This window comes from Sinocyclocheilus grahami, unplaced genomic scaffold, assembly GCF_001515645.1.
Source record: "Sinocyclocheilus grahami isolate Dianchi unplaced genomic scaffold, SAMN03320097.WGS_v1.1 scaffold48.1, whole genome shotgun sequence".
Taxonomy (NCBI): Eukaryota; Metazoa; Chordata; class Actinopteri; order Cypriniformes; family Cyprinidae; genus Sinocyclocheilus; species Sinocyclocheilus grahami.
The window spans coordinates 3,672,814-3,690,096 of NW_015505227.1; the positions used below are offsets into that span (position 1 = coordinate 3,672,814).

At 37.2% G+C, this 17,283-nt stretch overlaps 1 protein-coding gene across 1 annotated transcript in view; it reads right to left on the minus strand.

The window, feature by feature from the left end:
• Positions 1–10,366: 10,366 nt before the first annotated feature.
• The window catches only part of LOC107582904 (MAP3K12-binding inhibitory protein 1-like), an 11,737-nt gene continuing 4,820 nt past the window's right edge, over positions 10,367–17,283 (minus strand). Inside the window, exons 3-9 of the mRNA XM_016268932.1 lie at positions 16,343–16,546; positions 15,407–15,503; positions 15,054–15,119; positions 13,485–13,637; positions 13,294–13,391; positions 10,791–10,829; positions 10,367–10,683 (exon numbers count right to left, since the gene is read on the minus strand). Coding sequence (XP_016124418.1) covers positions 10,576–10,683; positions 10,791–10,829; positions 13,294–13,391; positions 13,485–13,637; positions 15,054–15,119; positions 15,407–15,503; positions 16,343–16,546 — 765 coding nt within the window. The 3' untranslated portion in view covers positions 10,367–10,575. The remainder of the gene's footprint in view (positions 10,684–10,790; positions 10,830–13,293; positions 13,392–13,484; positions 13,638–15,053; positions 15,120–15,406; positions 15,504–16,342; positions 16,547–17,283) is intronic.

Below are 17,283 nucleotides of genomic sequence, written 5' to 3' on the forward strand. Positions count from 1 at the left end.
GAGTAGGCACATGACGGACAGTCAGGCTTTTGTGGATTCAAACAACATTAACAATGCTGAAAGGCCAGCTTACAAAACTCGATTTGTAAAGGAAATTGTTCTCAAACCAAAATATACTCTGAAATACACATAAAGGAAGTTATTTTTAGAGAAAAAATGTAAATACTTAAATGTGCAAATCCCAAAAATAGTATATTTATGCTATTTGCTAATAATTAGGTTCAGTTAAACATGGATATCATAAGCATTTTTTATCCCATACACAAAAAAAGTCCACTGACTTCTTTTTTTCTTTTATCAAAGTCAATATTTTAGATACTTTTTTTGTGTTAGTAGGGAAAATATGATTCAGAATTTCAGAATTTTAAAAAGTCCAGTACTTTCTTAATTAATTTAATTAAAATGATCAAATAATGATCAAAACGCTGTTTAAAATATAGCACATCAAACAGCAGGAAATGTTGACATCCTAAAAAACCTGTTTCAAAAACCATAGATGTCAATGTGACCAAACAACCCTGTCTTTTTATTACTATCCTTGAGACCTGTAATGTGTTATCTACTTGCTTTCGCTTAGTATATTTTATAAACACAAAGGTGAAAAGCTTTTTACAGTGCATCTCCATAAAAATGTCGAGGCATGAAAGGCAAATCCAACAAAACAAATCGTCACGGCCATGGCAGAGGTCAGCGATTTGCTTGAGAACGAGCCTCTCGCGCATATTGAAATCTTTCAAACGACATCCTTAGGTGAACTTCGATCTGCAGCCGTCTGTATGCCCATGTTTGTTCAAACATGCATTTGTGCGTTTCCGTTGAAGAGTGCAGCCGAGTCTGTGGATGCCAGCGGCAGCCCTCCCGCTCTCAAAGCCGAAAAAGCAGCCATTCTCGGAGCAATCAGAGCCCTGCCTGCAGGATCCCAGCCAAACCTCTCATCCTTAGTCTACTCGAGAGCTGCTTTAATTAACCATCATACCACAGATGGGATCGATTTTAACCCCCCCTCTCTTCGGGTCGCACTCATTCTTTCTCTCCGTCTCCACCAACCTTACATGCCTTTCTCAACCCCCTTCTCTAAAGTCTTTCACCTAGCTCTCCTCCTCTGCCTCTCATCTCGTGGCCCTTCTTCTCTACGCTCCCCTCTCCCTCTTTCTCTCTCTCTGTCTCTCTCCTGCACTCCACTCTCCTGTACACAAGTCACATAATTGAACTGGAATAGAGCCAGACTCGGCCCCCCTCTTCCTCTGGGCTGCCTGTTTCCCTGCATCCCTTGGCCTCACCTGCTCAATACCTTATTAGTGTCAGGATCTGTGGAGAGCCATTGCGGATTAACTAGAGAGATATGAGATTGATTTCTGCCCCTTGCAGATGAAATTGGGTTCGGTCCTCATATCCGTAGGTCTGCGCTTGCGTGTGTGTGTGTGTGTGTGTGCTCTCGCCGTACAAAAGAGAGTGTGGTGTGTTTTTTTCCTGTGCTCAGGAGCGTTTCTTTAGCGAGGAAAATGAAAGCCAGCTAATTAACTATCTAGAAGCCCACATGTGTCTCAGTGTCTCTATTCTAATTTCTTCTCCTCTGCAGCACTTGGTTTTCCCTCCATCTTGCGCAGAGACCCCCTCCGCCTCTGAAATTCTAATCTCAACTCTAATCTGCAAGCAATCGCGAGCAGAAATGACCTGTTGTGGCACATGCTTGTCTCGGCGTAAATAGCGTGCTATTGATTATTCATGGGTCCTGTGTGTCTCCTGCGTGGCTCGGCATGTCAAGGAGTTTAACAGGAGTTGCCTATTGGAGGAGAGATTAAGGTCTCTTGTGGAAATGGGCGGCTGTGCGGTGTGGAGAGAGAAGGCGGGGTGGTAATGACAGGTCTGTGTGTGTAAGGTAGTGCTGTTAGGGTGGTATCAGCTGGGCCGTGTCTCTGTGTGTAAATAGTAGGGGGTCAGGACTCTTGCACAAAGAGCTGCGCCTGATCCCCAGATTCAACTGGGTGGTTGACACAATGAATGTTAATGGATTGTTTTTTATGCGGCGGGACATGTTCATCTGCTTGTCTTCATTTGTGTAATAGCTCCAGCGGTACTGTTTTCGATGTGCAATGTGTTGCACTGAATATATAACACACTAAATAAGGCAAAGCTGTCTAGTCTATGATCTATGAGTTTCAGTCTACAGAATATTTCGTCTGAGATTGATACCTTTACATGGTCATGCAGCATATCTGCAAATTATTAGTGTTGTGGTACTCAAGTCTGAATCCAAGACCATAATTTCTATGACTAGTGAACACTAGCTCATTCGAGTCCAAGTCCAGGCTGAAAATATGGTCTTGGACTCAGACTTGAGTTGGACTTGATTCCAAATCCAGTCTTGTCTGGACTCGAGTACTACAAAACCAACATCATTTAGACCAACATCACTGTTGTTCATACTTAAGGTCAGTTCACAACAAGTATGATAACTACAACTCATATAGCTTTAAAAATTGGGCTAACTCTAAGAGATAAGTGAAGTCCACACCACAAACATAACTGGTTAAGTTTGATGCACGCTACTGTTTCCGGGTCCAAATGCTCCTTCAGATCCCAAAAGTAAACAGTAAACTGTGATAATATACACTCACAGTGCACTATAGTACTACCACAAGATCATGATCCCAACCACATACCAAAACCTCAGCTGGCCAGACTCATCATTTCTGAATTGTTAAAATATTGGTGTCCAGGACACCGTGAAACTGAAGACTGAGTGTACATAGTGTACTCAGCTTAAATGTGTGCTGTAAAAAAATAGCGCTCATAAACAGCTGTTAAAGATAGCATTCTTACTAGAGGCTTGGGCCCAGAAATGGTGTTCTTTACATCATGACTTAACAAGTGGAAAATGGTGAAGAAACAATCTATGGAATAACTTTAAGATTGATTTTTATTTAGGTTACAGTTTATTTTAAGGTGTGCTTGTTACAGTGTAATTATACATTTAAGTACTGAGTAATATTAATTAGCTACATGGTTAGGGTTACTTGCAAGAAATTATGCATAATTTATTGTTATTATAATAGTAAGTACATGTAACTTGTAACAAGGACACCTTAAAATAAAGTGTTACCATTTTTTAAACCTGACAACCAATCAGAAGCCATCTGACTTTAGAATAAATCATTGGTGTGGGCTATAGTTATAGTTATAGTTAACATTCTTTAATGGGAACAGGCTTTTAGGGTTAACAAACAAAACCTTAAACTTTGGTGCATAACACATCCCGCCCTTGAATGATAACTAAAATTGTGTGGCTTGTTGAGCTGTTACTTTTGAATTTTTTTTTTGCCTCTAACAGGTGAAACAACCCCATAGACTTATTTTTGTAGGGCCTAGACTATATGCTTTTCTGAATGAGCCAGTAAATAAACCCCCTATCAACACCCTGGCAACTACCCACAACACCCTACTATTGTACTACAGTAAGTTTTAAACCACCATTTTTTTTCCAGGAGGGGGGGGGGTAAACATTTTTTTTTTAAACTAGAAGACCTTGATAGAGGTGAAGCTGGTTCATACAAATGTTGTCAGTTTCCCTTAACAAAAGATATTGACTTTATTGGCTCTTCACAGAAAATACACTTGACTGAACAAAATGAGAAAATAAATGAGACATCTAGTGATATGGATAATGCCTTTCAGCAGGTGATCACATCGCGCTATGACTCTTGTGTGTGCGTGTGTGTTTGTGAGGCAGTTTCTGACCTCGAAACACAGAGTCCAAGCTTATTGTGGTGTAATTTCCTCGTCCAAAGGCTTGAGTGTTTGTGTCAGAGTGAGGCCTCTGTGTGATTGCCTCTCCGTCACCAGTGTAAACCGAGGATAATGCTACGGCCACCTTCCCTGCTGCAAAAACGGGATCAACACAATCCAATTTCTCTCTGTGCAAAAATTGAATAATTTGAAAGAATGGAGTCTCCAAGACCAGTGCCTGGGATCCAGGGGGAAGATAAAGCGCTGTTAAAAAACAGCCATTACAAGAGGAATTGGGCGAGAGGTATTTCAGGACAACAGAAGTCGACAATACAGATGGGAAGTGGCTTCCAAAACATCAAGTGAGAGAAAGCCACGGATAAATTGAGGTGTCTAACTAGCAATCTAGCCTAAAACAGAGCTCTGCCAAGACATGAGACATGCGTAAACATATTTTATGTGGATTACAGCTTAGACGCAAGATGAGGTTTCCATGCCACGAGAGAAACTTGCAATGCGCTGTTTTGCATTTCAGCAGCTACAAGCTTCAGGAATCCAGGAGAATGTCATGTTGAAGTTACGCTTCTCCTCGTGCGATTACTAAAAATATCCCATTTTTGTTTCGAAGCAGCTGGGCTCCAAAACATCTCAAGTGCTTCGGAATCAGGTTTGTGTCTTCACATGACAAAAACATCAACCAGTGGGGGGAAAAAAGTTTGAAAAGCTCTCGAAAAGTCACCAGTTCCCAAGCTACAGTTGAGCTCCTAATTGCTTTCAGGTGTCTTCCTCTCAATGCACAGTGACTCTGCCACCAGAAGGAGGGAAAAAGTGATTTGTGTAGATGCTGGCGTTGCAGGAGGCCGGAGTGAAGCTGGGATGGGTTGGAGTAATCAGGATTGGGAACACACCCCCACCTCTCGCATATGTGTGTCAGATGGGCCCACTCTGATGAATGGACCCTAGATTAGAGCTCACACAGGGCAGGCGCAGGCCTCAGGTGTGCAACCTAATGCATCGATGTTCAAGAGCATATTTGTGTTGGAGCGTGAGTGTAGGTGTACATTCTCCTTGAAAAGCTCGCTTTTTGTAAGGTGGAAAGACTCCTTGCAGCATGTTTTCGCAAGGTCACAATATGAGTTGCGCGACTCTCGCCGATAACGAGAGCCAATTATACCATTTCCTGCATGACTAATACATTTCCTTAATGGGAAAACTTGTAAATACTTACTAAATCATGACATAAGTCGTCAAGTGTTTCGTGTTTGACAAGAAAACACAATTCAACTGCTTGAGAGGATAATATACAAACGTCCACCTCCACATAGTCAACCAGAGCAGCCCTTACGTCGCATATTTACGATTTTCAATGACACAGATGCTCTCCTGGCTGAACACGAGTATGTGCAAGTATGGGATGCAGGGATCTAAGGCCGTCCAGCAGGGGGGGTTGGCAGTCAGCGGAGAGGGCCAATGGCTGAGGCTGTGTGGCTAAGTGTCTCATCAGCATCCTACTCATGTTCCAGGCCCACGCTCTAACTGCGCTCTGACTTGATTGTAATTGCCTGAATTCGGCTCCCGCTGCTCCATCCTGGCAATATAACTGCCACATTTTAACCCCAGCAAGCCTAGATACTGCCACACAGCCCTTTGGCTGTTAGGAAGGATGTTATATTTGACTCCGCTTGGGCAGCATCTGTACATATATGTTCAAAGGTTTCTAAATATATTGCCATTCATTTCAATTTGAATTGCGCTTGAGAATGGGGACAAATTAGCATTTATATCCCTCTCGATTATTTTAGTTTAAATATGTATCTTTAATTCTGTTCCAGTAGCTGGTAGAGCACGGCGCTAACAAAGGTCATGGGTTTGAATTCCAGGATAAACGTATTCTGATTAACTAAATCATCATGGATTAAAATTTTGGTAAATTTGAGCATTAGTTATTTAAAAATTAAGACTTGCAAATTTGATTTGATCTGGATTGTGATATGTGTAATTTTGTTATATTTCTGGCCAACCTGGTAAAATGTGTATGAGTCTGGCTGTAAATAATTTATTTTTATTTTTTATTTTTTTTGTGCCGCACATGGTCTTAGTGGGATTTTCTAGAATATGCTCAGTGACTGTCATATTATGTATTTTATATTTGTTTATAGTTGCCTGCATTCTATTCTATTTCTTTCTCTCTCTAGATCGATCTATCTGTCTAACTTGTTGATTTTATAACTATTTGGGTTACACTTAATTTTAAGGAACAGTTTTCATTATTAACTAGTAGCTTAATAGCATGCATATTACTAGCATATTGGCTGTTTATTAGTACTTATTGGGCACATAATAATGCCTTATTCTGCATGACCATATTCTAGATCCTTTAACCCAACCCAATACCTTAACTTAACTTATTAATAACTATTACTAAGCAGCAAATTTGGAGTTTATTGAGGGAAAACTCTTAATTGTGAATATGTGTTTTTGACGGTGATTATCTTGATTGATTTCTTTTAACTGCATTTGTTACAATATTTTTTAAAAATTACTACATTATTATTTGAAAGGTCTGTAATGTACTGTGTGGTTGTACATCTTGTCATTGAGATGCAATAATAAAGTCAGATTCCTATCCGTTAACTATTCAAAAAACATCTTGCCTGTTGTACTTTCCCGATGCACAAGTCAGACAAATGGTCATTGCCAAGACATTGTTTAATGAAATGCCTTGCTGATTTACCTACATTCCATTCAAACTTGGAAAATCAAAAAAGTACATCCAGACACCTCTTGAAGTAGCGTGTGACTTCCTGCTGCATGGCTCAGACCGGCAGGGTTAACTTCAGAACTCCCCTGCGGAGCTCCTCTCTCTGTGATAATAGTTGCTTGCGTAATGAAGAGCAGCCTGCTAGCCAACAGGTGGTCCTTTTTAAAGAGCCTAGCCAATGCACTCAGGACGGGGAAAAAAGCTGCCATGCTAAAATGTGTCAGAATCTAATGTTCCGCAGAATGAAAAACCTGTTTTCTTCCTTTTGTTCAGTGCTAGAGATTCAGCCTTGTTCGCCATTGTTCCCCGCACAAACGAGCAACAGTCTTTTTTGACACAGAGCCATGGGGGGAAGAAAGACTGAAGCTGACTAGTCACAGGAGAGAGGGGGAAAAAAGCTTTCTTTGCTTCTTTTTGGAGGGTTGAAGCCCATTAAGAATTTGGGAGTTATGAATGGTTATGAGTCCGTGTCTCTCCCTCGCACAATGCAGGAGAGCCAAAAAAAAGAGAGAAAAACCTAACTGGCTTTTCTTGAGACTTGCAAAAAGTCTTAATCACATACAGACAGAACAGAAGAGATAGTAAAAGGTAGTGAAAGAGCGAGAAAGCGTGTGACAGAGAGAAACCAGTAAACGAATCTACGAAAAAAAAACGGAAGTACCTTTTGCTACAGACAGAATGGCTGGGTGAAGTGGATGGGGAACGAAGTTAATCCTCCGGGGGCCTCAAAGCGTCCCCCTCTACCCTTATAAAATCATGAGAATATAGCCGTTGACTGCTCTACAGGCTTCTTTGGGTGGTGAAATACGCTGCATTTTGGTATGCTTCTACTTGTAAAAAAATGTATTTTGTTTGCCATTTATGGTGGTTGAGGAGGAATGCATTGATTGTCTACCACTAAAATGTAAAAGATTACTCAAGTCTCATATTTAGGAAAAAAGAAAAGAAATGAGGAACCACTTTGTAGAATAAGTCAACAAAGGACAGAGACTGACAATCACTGATGTAGACTATTCTTCACCTGCCTGCGTTCTCAGCTTAATGACCACAGGGACAAACGGACACTGCTCAGCTCTACTTAAGAACAAAAGCCTTAATTCACTTTTATAATCCATCTGTTATTGTCAGATCGATTTGTTCTCTTAAGCTACATAAGGGTCCAAGCCTGAGACAAAAGCTGAGGGGTAACAATGGCCAACTCCCTCCGTTTGCTTTGTTACTGTTCAAGTACACACCTCCCAGGGTGCATTGCGGGCCTTTTTCGGGCTCAGAAAGCTGGAGAAAAAAATGAAAGAGGTCTGGTAGAACACCTGGAGGAGTCAGCTTTTGCTTCCCACTTCACTGTTAAAACAGATCGCAGCCCTCACACAGAGAATTCCAACAAGTCCCGTGTTTTGACAAGCCTTCACTCAGGCAGTTTTAATTACCTGTCGTGATGGAGTTTTGTCGGGATTGTGAATGTGGGTCTGAGCTGAGAGGAACAGGAACCCAAGGTATACAGCTTGTGCAATAAAAGTACAGCAAGATCCAAACTTGCTCCTCTGTTGGACTTTTCCATATATAAGATTTTTCGATGTGTAGTTTAAATACGTTTTCTTCCAGTAAATATCTGTCCAGTCTAAACGTCTTCCGTCTAAAGTCCTAAAAGGATAGTTCACCCAAAAATGAAAATTCAGTCACCATTTATTGTACTCACCCTCATGTTGTTTCTAACCTGCATGACTTTCTTGCAGAAAAAAAAGTTGACCATTGACTTCCATTGTTTCTCAAAAGTCTGTCAGATTTGGAGCAACATGAGAGTGAGTAAATTCCTTTTGGGGTGAACAATTCCATTAATTTTCTATTATCAAAAGCTTCAAGAAAGAAAGAAAAAATATATAAATAAATAAATGTACATAACCAATTTTATGTTTAAAATCAATGCAGTGCTATTTCAATTTCCAACTTTACAAAAATATAATTGACACTTTTAAATTCTTATATAGAACTCATTAATACGCTGATCTTGCATTTAGTGAGAGGGTAGAGTTAAATGCTGTGATTCACAGCAGCGACTTCTGTCTGCTCACACTGCCTGCCGTTTGCAATCACATTCACATATTCTTTAAGCAGTCACCTCTACCTTCAATCACATGTAATAATCATAGATCGGTTTTTACATGTTAACATATTCATGGGCCCCTTGCTGACATGGCTGCTTAAGAATTATTCTTGAAATATTTCTTGTACATTTAAAATAGAAACAGCAAAATAGCCTGAATTTCCGTAATTTTTCCAGAAAATAAACTGGAAATATTTTCTCATAATTTTAATGTCTGTAACAGTTCTTTATCATTTCAGTATTATTTGAAGAGTTCATTTGCAAAAACAGATAAAAAACGAACGTGTTTTTTTTTTCATTTTAAAAAATCATGTTTTTTCTTTGTGCATTCCAGTTAATCTCAATCAAACCACAATTGGGTTATTTTAAGTACAAAAAATAAAAAAACTAAGTACAATTAGGTACACAATAAAAACAGATTCATGCAAATAAACTCTTAATTTTTTCATTATACAAAAAAAAAAAAAAAAGAAGACTGGCATTATCTCTACAAAAATCACGAACAATAATACGGTTACAAAATTGTTACCATATATACATGCCATCAATCCTTTTATAAAAATCTTCCAAACGGTTAGTACTTTCTACCCTTTCTTTAACCTCTTAAGACCCGGCAAAACATTTTAGGAAAAAAAAAATATTTTTTGATGTCATTACATTGTTTAGAGCATTAAAAAATGTAACCAAAATTTGTTTTTTTTAATTCTTTCATTCATAAGTTATGCTACGTCCTTGGTAGAGGACATCGGGACTCAATTTCTTTAAAAAAAATTAAAAGACATGAATGAACATGCATAGGCAAAAACTATTGATTTTTTAAAAATCACCAATACATTTTTAGTTTTCAGGATTTTTACCAAACTTTATATAAAGATAATTCTCAACTGTGTTATAACAGAATGATTTGATATACCATTTTTCTTTATGCAAGATGTGTGTAAAATGGCCACAAACAGGGTTTCTCATTATATATAATGCATCTATAAACTAAATCTAATTTGCATGTTAATGTGTTTCTGGGGAAACATGTAATGAAAAAAGAAGTGTAATATTGAGAGTAATAATTGACCAGATTTTCATAATATTTCATAGGAATATTGAAATATATTTTCTTTCCCTATTCATTTGTTGAGTCTCCCAAAATGCGTAATAAACATGCTTTTAGTCCCGGTGTCCTCATATGAGGACATGTATGAAATCAACCTCCTGTTTCGTAACAGAAAGTCATATTTTGATTTGAAACCCCATAACATTTTCCTGAGATGTTGATTTATGACACAGTTTAAAAATTTGTCAGATTTAAATGACAATTACAAAATATTATCATATTTCCATAAGAGTGTCACTAAATTAATATCAGACATTTTGAAGACCAAGGAGAGGGAGTGGTCATAGTGAAACATCCAAATATTTAGTATCTCTGAAAAGCCCTGAATGTGCTCTGTACAGGACATCCTGACTTAAAACTGTGGCATGTATAGTCTCAGAGAAATTCACTAAAATATAATGTCCTCATGTGAGGATGCAGGGTCTCAGGTGGTTAACAGCAATTATATAACATGGGAGCTAATCCCTTACAACTCCTTAAGGAACTACCTTGCAGACCATTTACAGTCCAATTTAAGTCTGATAATAAGATCAACCTGATATTTTCTCTTCAATTTAAAAAAACGAGTATTTTGAGCCTCCAAATTCATTGTACACAATCAAACACATTACACATTGTATAAGCTCGGAAAAGGAATGTTCAAATAAACAAAAAAACAGCATAAGAATTCGGATGCATGCATTTATTTACATAAGTGATGTACATAAGTAAACATACATGACAAAGGAAAACGTACATGTTGCAGATATAAAATATTCAGTGGCACACAAAACCCAAATCTACTCTGAAATCCATGTTCATCACCATTCTGTACATGACCAAAACAGAAGATCTAACTCATAATGAGAAGGCATAAAAAAAACCTGTTGAATCCAAGAGTCAGAATGAAAACTCCCCTGCGTCTGTGGGTTGGAACTCGCTGGATTTCTTCATCAAGGCAGCTTTGACGGCACTGATCTTCCCATCCAGCTCAGCGAGACTGTAGCTCTGTGAAAACAAGGATGTTTTCATCAGCTAATACATTCTCATTGAACAGCAGGACCTTCATATTTTTCCCTTCATGAATAAGCAAATTCATCAGTAATGGAACTTACCTGCAACATTGAAGCTTTAGGTCGTTTGTGCGAGTGATTCTGAGGTAAAAAGAAATAAAAGCCCATTTATATGAACAATGCACATCAGTCGTCATTCAAATAAATGGCAAAGCATTTATCTCAATATCAGACTAAACAAAAGTCTCTTACATGGCTGTTTTTCACAGAAAAAAAGAAGAGGGGGGGGGGGGGGGGTGTAATGTCAGCCAAAACAATAAATTGAACCAAGGACAAGTGTAAGTGGACAGAAACGGCACATGATTAGAGTATGAAACAGAGACAGAGATGTCCTTCAGCATCACTCAATCACTACCAACAGAGCCGAGCCGCCATAGACTTACACTGATTAACAGTATTAAGTGGGGCCATCGGGATTCTTTCTGTCACCCAGTGGCCCTTTCATTTATTCTGTCCATCTCTTTTTATCTATTACCCATAATTTGTCTTCATTTTAATCACTTTTCAGTGTGCATATGGCCCACTTGGCAGATGCATGATATCTGCTCACCCTGGTCAGCAGAGTTCAATTAATTCATTCGACTTGCTGAAAGCTGCGCCGCAAACTAAGAAGATCAGCATATTTGACGGCACTCAATGTCCCACTTTACAAGCAATACACACACACAGTAAAGGACATGGAAATCAGCTAGCTTTCAGCCCAGCACTGAACTAAGTGAGGCTGGTGAGAGGTGGCGTAGAAACGGTTCAAGAGCACTTACTCAGCTAACTTTGATGGGCTACAATCTGACAGGGATAACAAATTCTGAAGTGAGGGAAAAAAATATCACTCATATCAGCTTTTAATGGTTTTGAAGAACTCTCCGACCGACTGTCGTGAGCGCAGGAGGAAACATAAGTGAGAAGTCTTCAGCGGAACAAGGACGTGTGCGGTACAGTACAAAAACAAACAGAGAAGTCAGTGGCACAAACTCAGTCTAGGTTGTCATTTTTAGCATTTAATCGTTTCCCTTCCCTTTACAGACTTAGATTACATTTCAAACGTTCAAATGTCTTAACGTCGCTTATGCTCATCAAGGCGGCATTTAATTGATTAATAATGTAGCAAAAACAATGTTTATACAAATGTGAAATAAGCAGTGCAACCAAAGGTGCGTCAACAAAGTATACTGTATAAGTCTGAATACTTATGTAAATGCAAAATTTCAGTTTTTTCTTTTTAATACATTTACAGAAATTTCTAAAATTCTGTTTTCACTTTGTCATTATGAGGTTCGGAGTGTAGATTAATGAGAAACATAATGAATTTAAACAACTGTAGAATCAGGCTGCAACATAAAATTGAAAAAGGTGAAGGGGGTCTGAATACTCTCTGAATGCACTGTATATAAATATATATACAGTGCTGTTCAAAAGTTTGGGATCAGTAAGATTTTCAATGTTTTTTAAATACGTTTCTTATGCTCATGAAGGCTGCATTTATTTAGTAAAAATACAGAAAAAAAATTATTTTGTGAAATATTATTGCAATTTCTATTTTAATATATATGAAAATGTAATTTATTCCTGTGATGCAAAGCTGGATTTTCAGCATCATTACTCCAGTCTTCAACCAAATATGTCCTCGCTATATCAAAGTATTAATAAAAAAATAAATAAAATAAAATAAAAAAAGAGAAATAAACAAAACAGAATAAGTCTTTTGATTGGTACTGTATAATGCACCACCCTCTCTTTGACCCTGTGCCTTTAAAGAAATGCTCCTTTGCATGTGACATGAGCAACAGTGCTTGTCTTAAGCAAGACTCTTTGCAAAGCCTGTATTGCATTGTGACAGATTCATTAAACAATATGCACTCAAATTTGCCAAATTAATGGTTAAGGTCAGGGTGAAATCATCATGTTTCAAAATAAATGAGGGGAGATTCTCCTTAGAAAATGAGCAGCAATTATATATGGCCCAGAAAACAGGATATATCAATATCGGCATCTACCTTTCCAGTTCTTTATATATCCTGACATTTTTTAAAAGACATTTATCTTTGCGTTTGCTTCTTCAGACACATTTTCAAGCTCTTTTCTTAATGCCAGTCAGGTGCAACTGTCAAGCTGTGCAATTAAGTTTTATTGAATTTAATTCATTTTTACTAATATCTCAAAACACCAATATAAATTTGAGTGAATATCACTTTGTAGGACACTGTTTTAATATTCATATTAAGAAGTACAAACTGTTTCAAAAAGAGCTCCAGTGACATGTCAACATTCTTTTTAACCACTTTTCTCTACCATTTTATTTTTAGAATACATACACACGGTGTATTAGGAAGGATGAATACATTTATTAATGTTGTGATTCATTAAGAAAAAACAACTCCCTATCAAAATCACTCAATGTGTGGTTCTCAGTGTTCATAAGATACTGTGGATGTTCAAAGAGCGTGGAACTTGTGGAACGAACAAACTAATTCAATATCTGATCATCCACTCCTCCAACAAACAAGGACACACACACATTCTCTCTCGCTCTTTTCCTACCACTTACCGTGGAGTGGAAGTACTCTGGGGAAAGACCCTCAAGCTCCAGAATTCGATCTTCAAGTTTCTTTAGCCGCTGATAAACGCTTTGAGGAACTGGACCTGCTACAGATACAGTAACAGTAGAATGTTCATCTGTCAGCATGTGAAACATTAGGACATGTAACTTTGTATTGCTCTTCTATGGATCTCACGTACCTGGTGGAAGTTTAAGGTGAGATTCCATGTTTTGGAGCCTCTCCTCCACGGCAGGGTTTCCACGGTCTCTGTTCATGGATCCCTGCAGCTGGTCTGCCAGCTCAGCGTGTGTCCCTCTGGTTTGAGGTCCATATGTATTTATAACACGCGTCACTGCAATAGCAAACAAACACCAATTAATGCTCCACAAATCAACCGATCATCCTGTTATTATTAGTCTAGAATGTGAGGGCATGTACATTAACCACTACTCACGAGCATGTAGAATCCTTTCATATTTTTAATTAAAAAATATAGTTATATTTCTGTATTTACTATCATTTCATATGACAACATTTCTGTTAACAATGTGCACAGATGTACAAGTACGCAACAGTTAGGAGTTGATATGATTTTTTAAAATGTTTTTGAAAGAAGTCTGCTCACAATGGCTACATATGTTTAACACAGTAAAATTAAAACTGTATTATTATTACAATTTCAAATAACAGTTTTCTATTTTAATATATTTAAAAATGTCATTTATTCCTGTAATGGCAAAGCTGAATTTTTAGCAGTCATTATTCCAGTCTTTAGTGTCACATGATCTGTCAGAAATCATTCTAATATGATGATACATTTTTTCAGGATTCTTTGATGAATGATCCGCATTTGCTGGAAACAGAAATCTTATAAATCTCTTAACTGTTTTTTAAATCAATTTCATGCATCCTTGCTAAATAAAAGTATTTAATATTTTTAATAGTATTAAAAAATAAATAAATAAATACACTGCTGTTCAAAAGTGGCCATTTAATGTTTTTAATGGGGTCTCATGCTCATGAAGGCTGTATTTATTTGATCAAAATACAGAAAAACAGTAATATTGTGAAATATTATTGCAATTTCTAACATTGGTTTCCTACTTTAATATACTTTAAAATATAATTTATTCCGACACAGCGCTGAATTTTCATCAGCCATTACAATATAATGATAACAACAGTAATAGCCATATATTGTAAAACAATTGCATTGTAAAATAAATGAAAATTAATATTTCATAGGTATATTATTTTTGCTTTACACTACAGTAGGGAAATTAAAACGCTTCTTTCCTAATTTCCTGCATTTAAACCGTTAGCTGTTAGCAATTCGTACTGCACTTTTAAACTTTTATTTTGATGGAAATGGCAGTAGAGCTTTTAATTTGAAGTTCAGATAGATTTCAAAAACTACACTTTTTGCCCGGAAGACCTATCATTTCATATCGTCAAATGACCATGATAATATCGAGACAGTTTTGCTGTCATATACATACATATACACACACATATATACACATACAGTATATTTATATTATATATATATATATATATATATATATATATATATATATATATATATATATATATATATATATATATATATATATATATATATATATATATATATATATATATATATATATATATATACACATATACATATAATATTTAAAAAAAAAATATATATATATATATATTTTTTTTTTTGAACATCAGATTTGAGGTTCCATACAACAAGAGCAAGAATGAACAGGAGCCTAACCTTTGACATGACTCTTGAAACCAGGATATGGTGTAAATACAGCATCAGTTCTTGCACAGCTGTCCTCTAAACACCACATAGGGAAAGAATTATTGTTAATTTGCAGATTAATAATCGATTAATCACTTCCTTACACATACGCAATAGTAAACACCCTGCAAATGTCCGAAGCAAATGACCTGATTTGGTAGACAGAGCTTTTAACACCTGCTTGTATTTGAAGGATTTAGTCTGTGAATGATGGGTGTATTTTGACCTCACACCTGTGGAAATCAGCACTCTTACAAACATTGGCAATTGTGCAGTAACCCATCTGACCACCCCCCATGCCGCCAGTGCCCTCCCATTCTCACCCTGATTGCAGTCGATCACGTTGCAAAACTCCCTCACATTGTTTTCATTGATCTCCAGCTGTTTGCGCTCTATAAATGCAGATATCCTACGTTCAATCTGAGAAAATGAGCAAGAGAGAGAGAGCAATGAGAGTCGGACTGATGAGCTATTGAAGAAAAAAAATCAATCCACTGTCTTCTTTTTTGCCGTTTAGTTATAATGAGGAACACTAGGCCATATGGGCTGCATGATTAACAAGTGACTGCAGTGGACACAATTATTCCAAAAATCAAAATATTTCTCACAAGCAACCATTTCAGATAGTTGTGATTTGCTTGGGCCTATTATTACAGTGACTGTAAATAAATAAGCAATAAAAATGATGGCCTCCTTGTCCGTCGCCCACATGCAATTTCAGCGTGTAATGAACATCCACTTCATAACGTTGCAAGAACCAGGACCTCTCTCAGGACTCAAAGTGGGTGGCTATTTGTTTCTCTCTGAAGGAAACCAGGCAGTGAAGGAGCCTTCCATTCATTCTCAACTATCTGTCCATAGATAGCAATTCACACTTCGTACGACTGACCAACTGGGGCAGATTACATGCAAATAATAAACAGTCACTGTCAAACATTCAACTTTAATTGCATTTGGGAAAAGAGATTGCTTGAATACTTGCAAAAAGGGAATATTTGGTCCAACAATAATCATTGGTACATACAAATAAAACCAATAACATCCTAACTGTTCAACTATATAATATATAAATATGTAATATAACGCCTTTGTCATTGGGAGCATAAAAACATGACATGCTTGAAAAAATATTTTTTGTTTTATCATTATGCTCACTCCTCATACAGGGATAAAAAAAACGATAAAATATATATTTTATTTTATAAACATATATAAAATTTTTCTATATTTTGTGACGTGGTATGCTTGAGATGTTTTACCTCAGATTTAGCAGCCTTTATCTGCACATTATCATCGATTTGAGTCTTGTTACGATCCTCATGGACAATGCTGTGGTCAGATGTAGGATGCTCTGCGTCAACCACCGTCTGCTCAGATGTATCTGCCGTTTCTTTCCTGTCACGGCTGCCTGGGTTGGAGTGGCCTTCAGACTCTACCATTTGCTTCAGATTTTCAGAGACTAGCTGGAAGAATCAAAAAATGAATTCTAAAGTGATAACAGACAGTTCCACAGATTTCAATGTGGATCTATAATGACAAATTATGGATTAGGTAAACAAATACGGGATAATGTACAATCAGCTGATCATCATTTCAAAATAAACCCTGACAGGGTGATCAGAACTCTGTATTGAAACAGAGAGAGATTTTGTTTTGCTGTGTCAGGGAGGGTTTATTATGCGATAATTAATTCACATATTCCTTCTAATAGGACTTATTCAGGATAGTGGTTGACCGATATATTGCCAGACTCCAGATTTGCGGTCACAGTTAAAGAGTTCTTTCTAATAGGGATATACAGTGGGTACGGAAAGTATTCAGACCCCTTAAATTTTTCACTCTTTGTTATATTGCAGCCATTTGCTAAAATCATTTAAGTTATTTTTTTTTCCTCATTAATGTACACACAGCACCCCATATTGACAGAAAAACACAGAATTGTTGACATTTTTGCAGATTTATTAAAAAAGAAAAACTGAAATATCACATGGTCCTAAGTATTCAGACCCTTTGCTGTGACACTCATATATTTAACTCAGGTGCTGTCCATTTCTTCTGATCATCCTTGAGATGGTTCTACACCTTCATTTGAGTCCAGCTGTGTTTGATTATACTGATTGGACTTGATTAGGAAAGCCACACACCTGTCTATGTAAGACCTTACAGCTCACAGTTCATGTCAGAGCAAATGAGAATCATA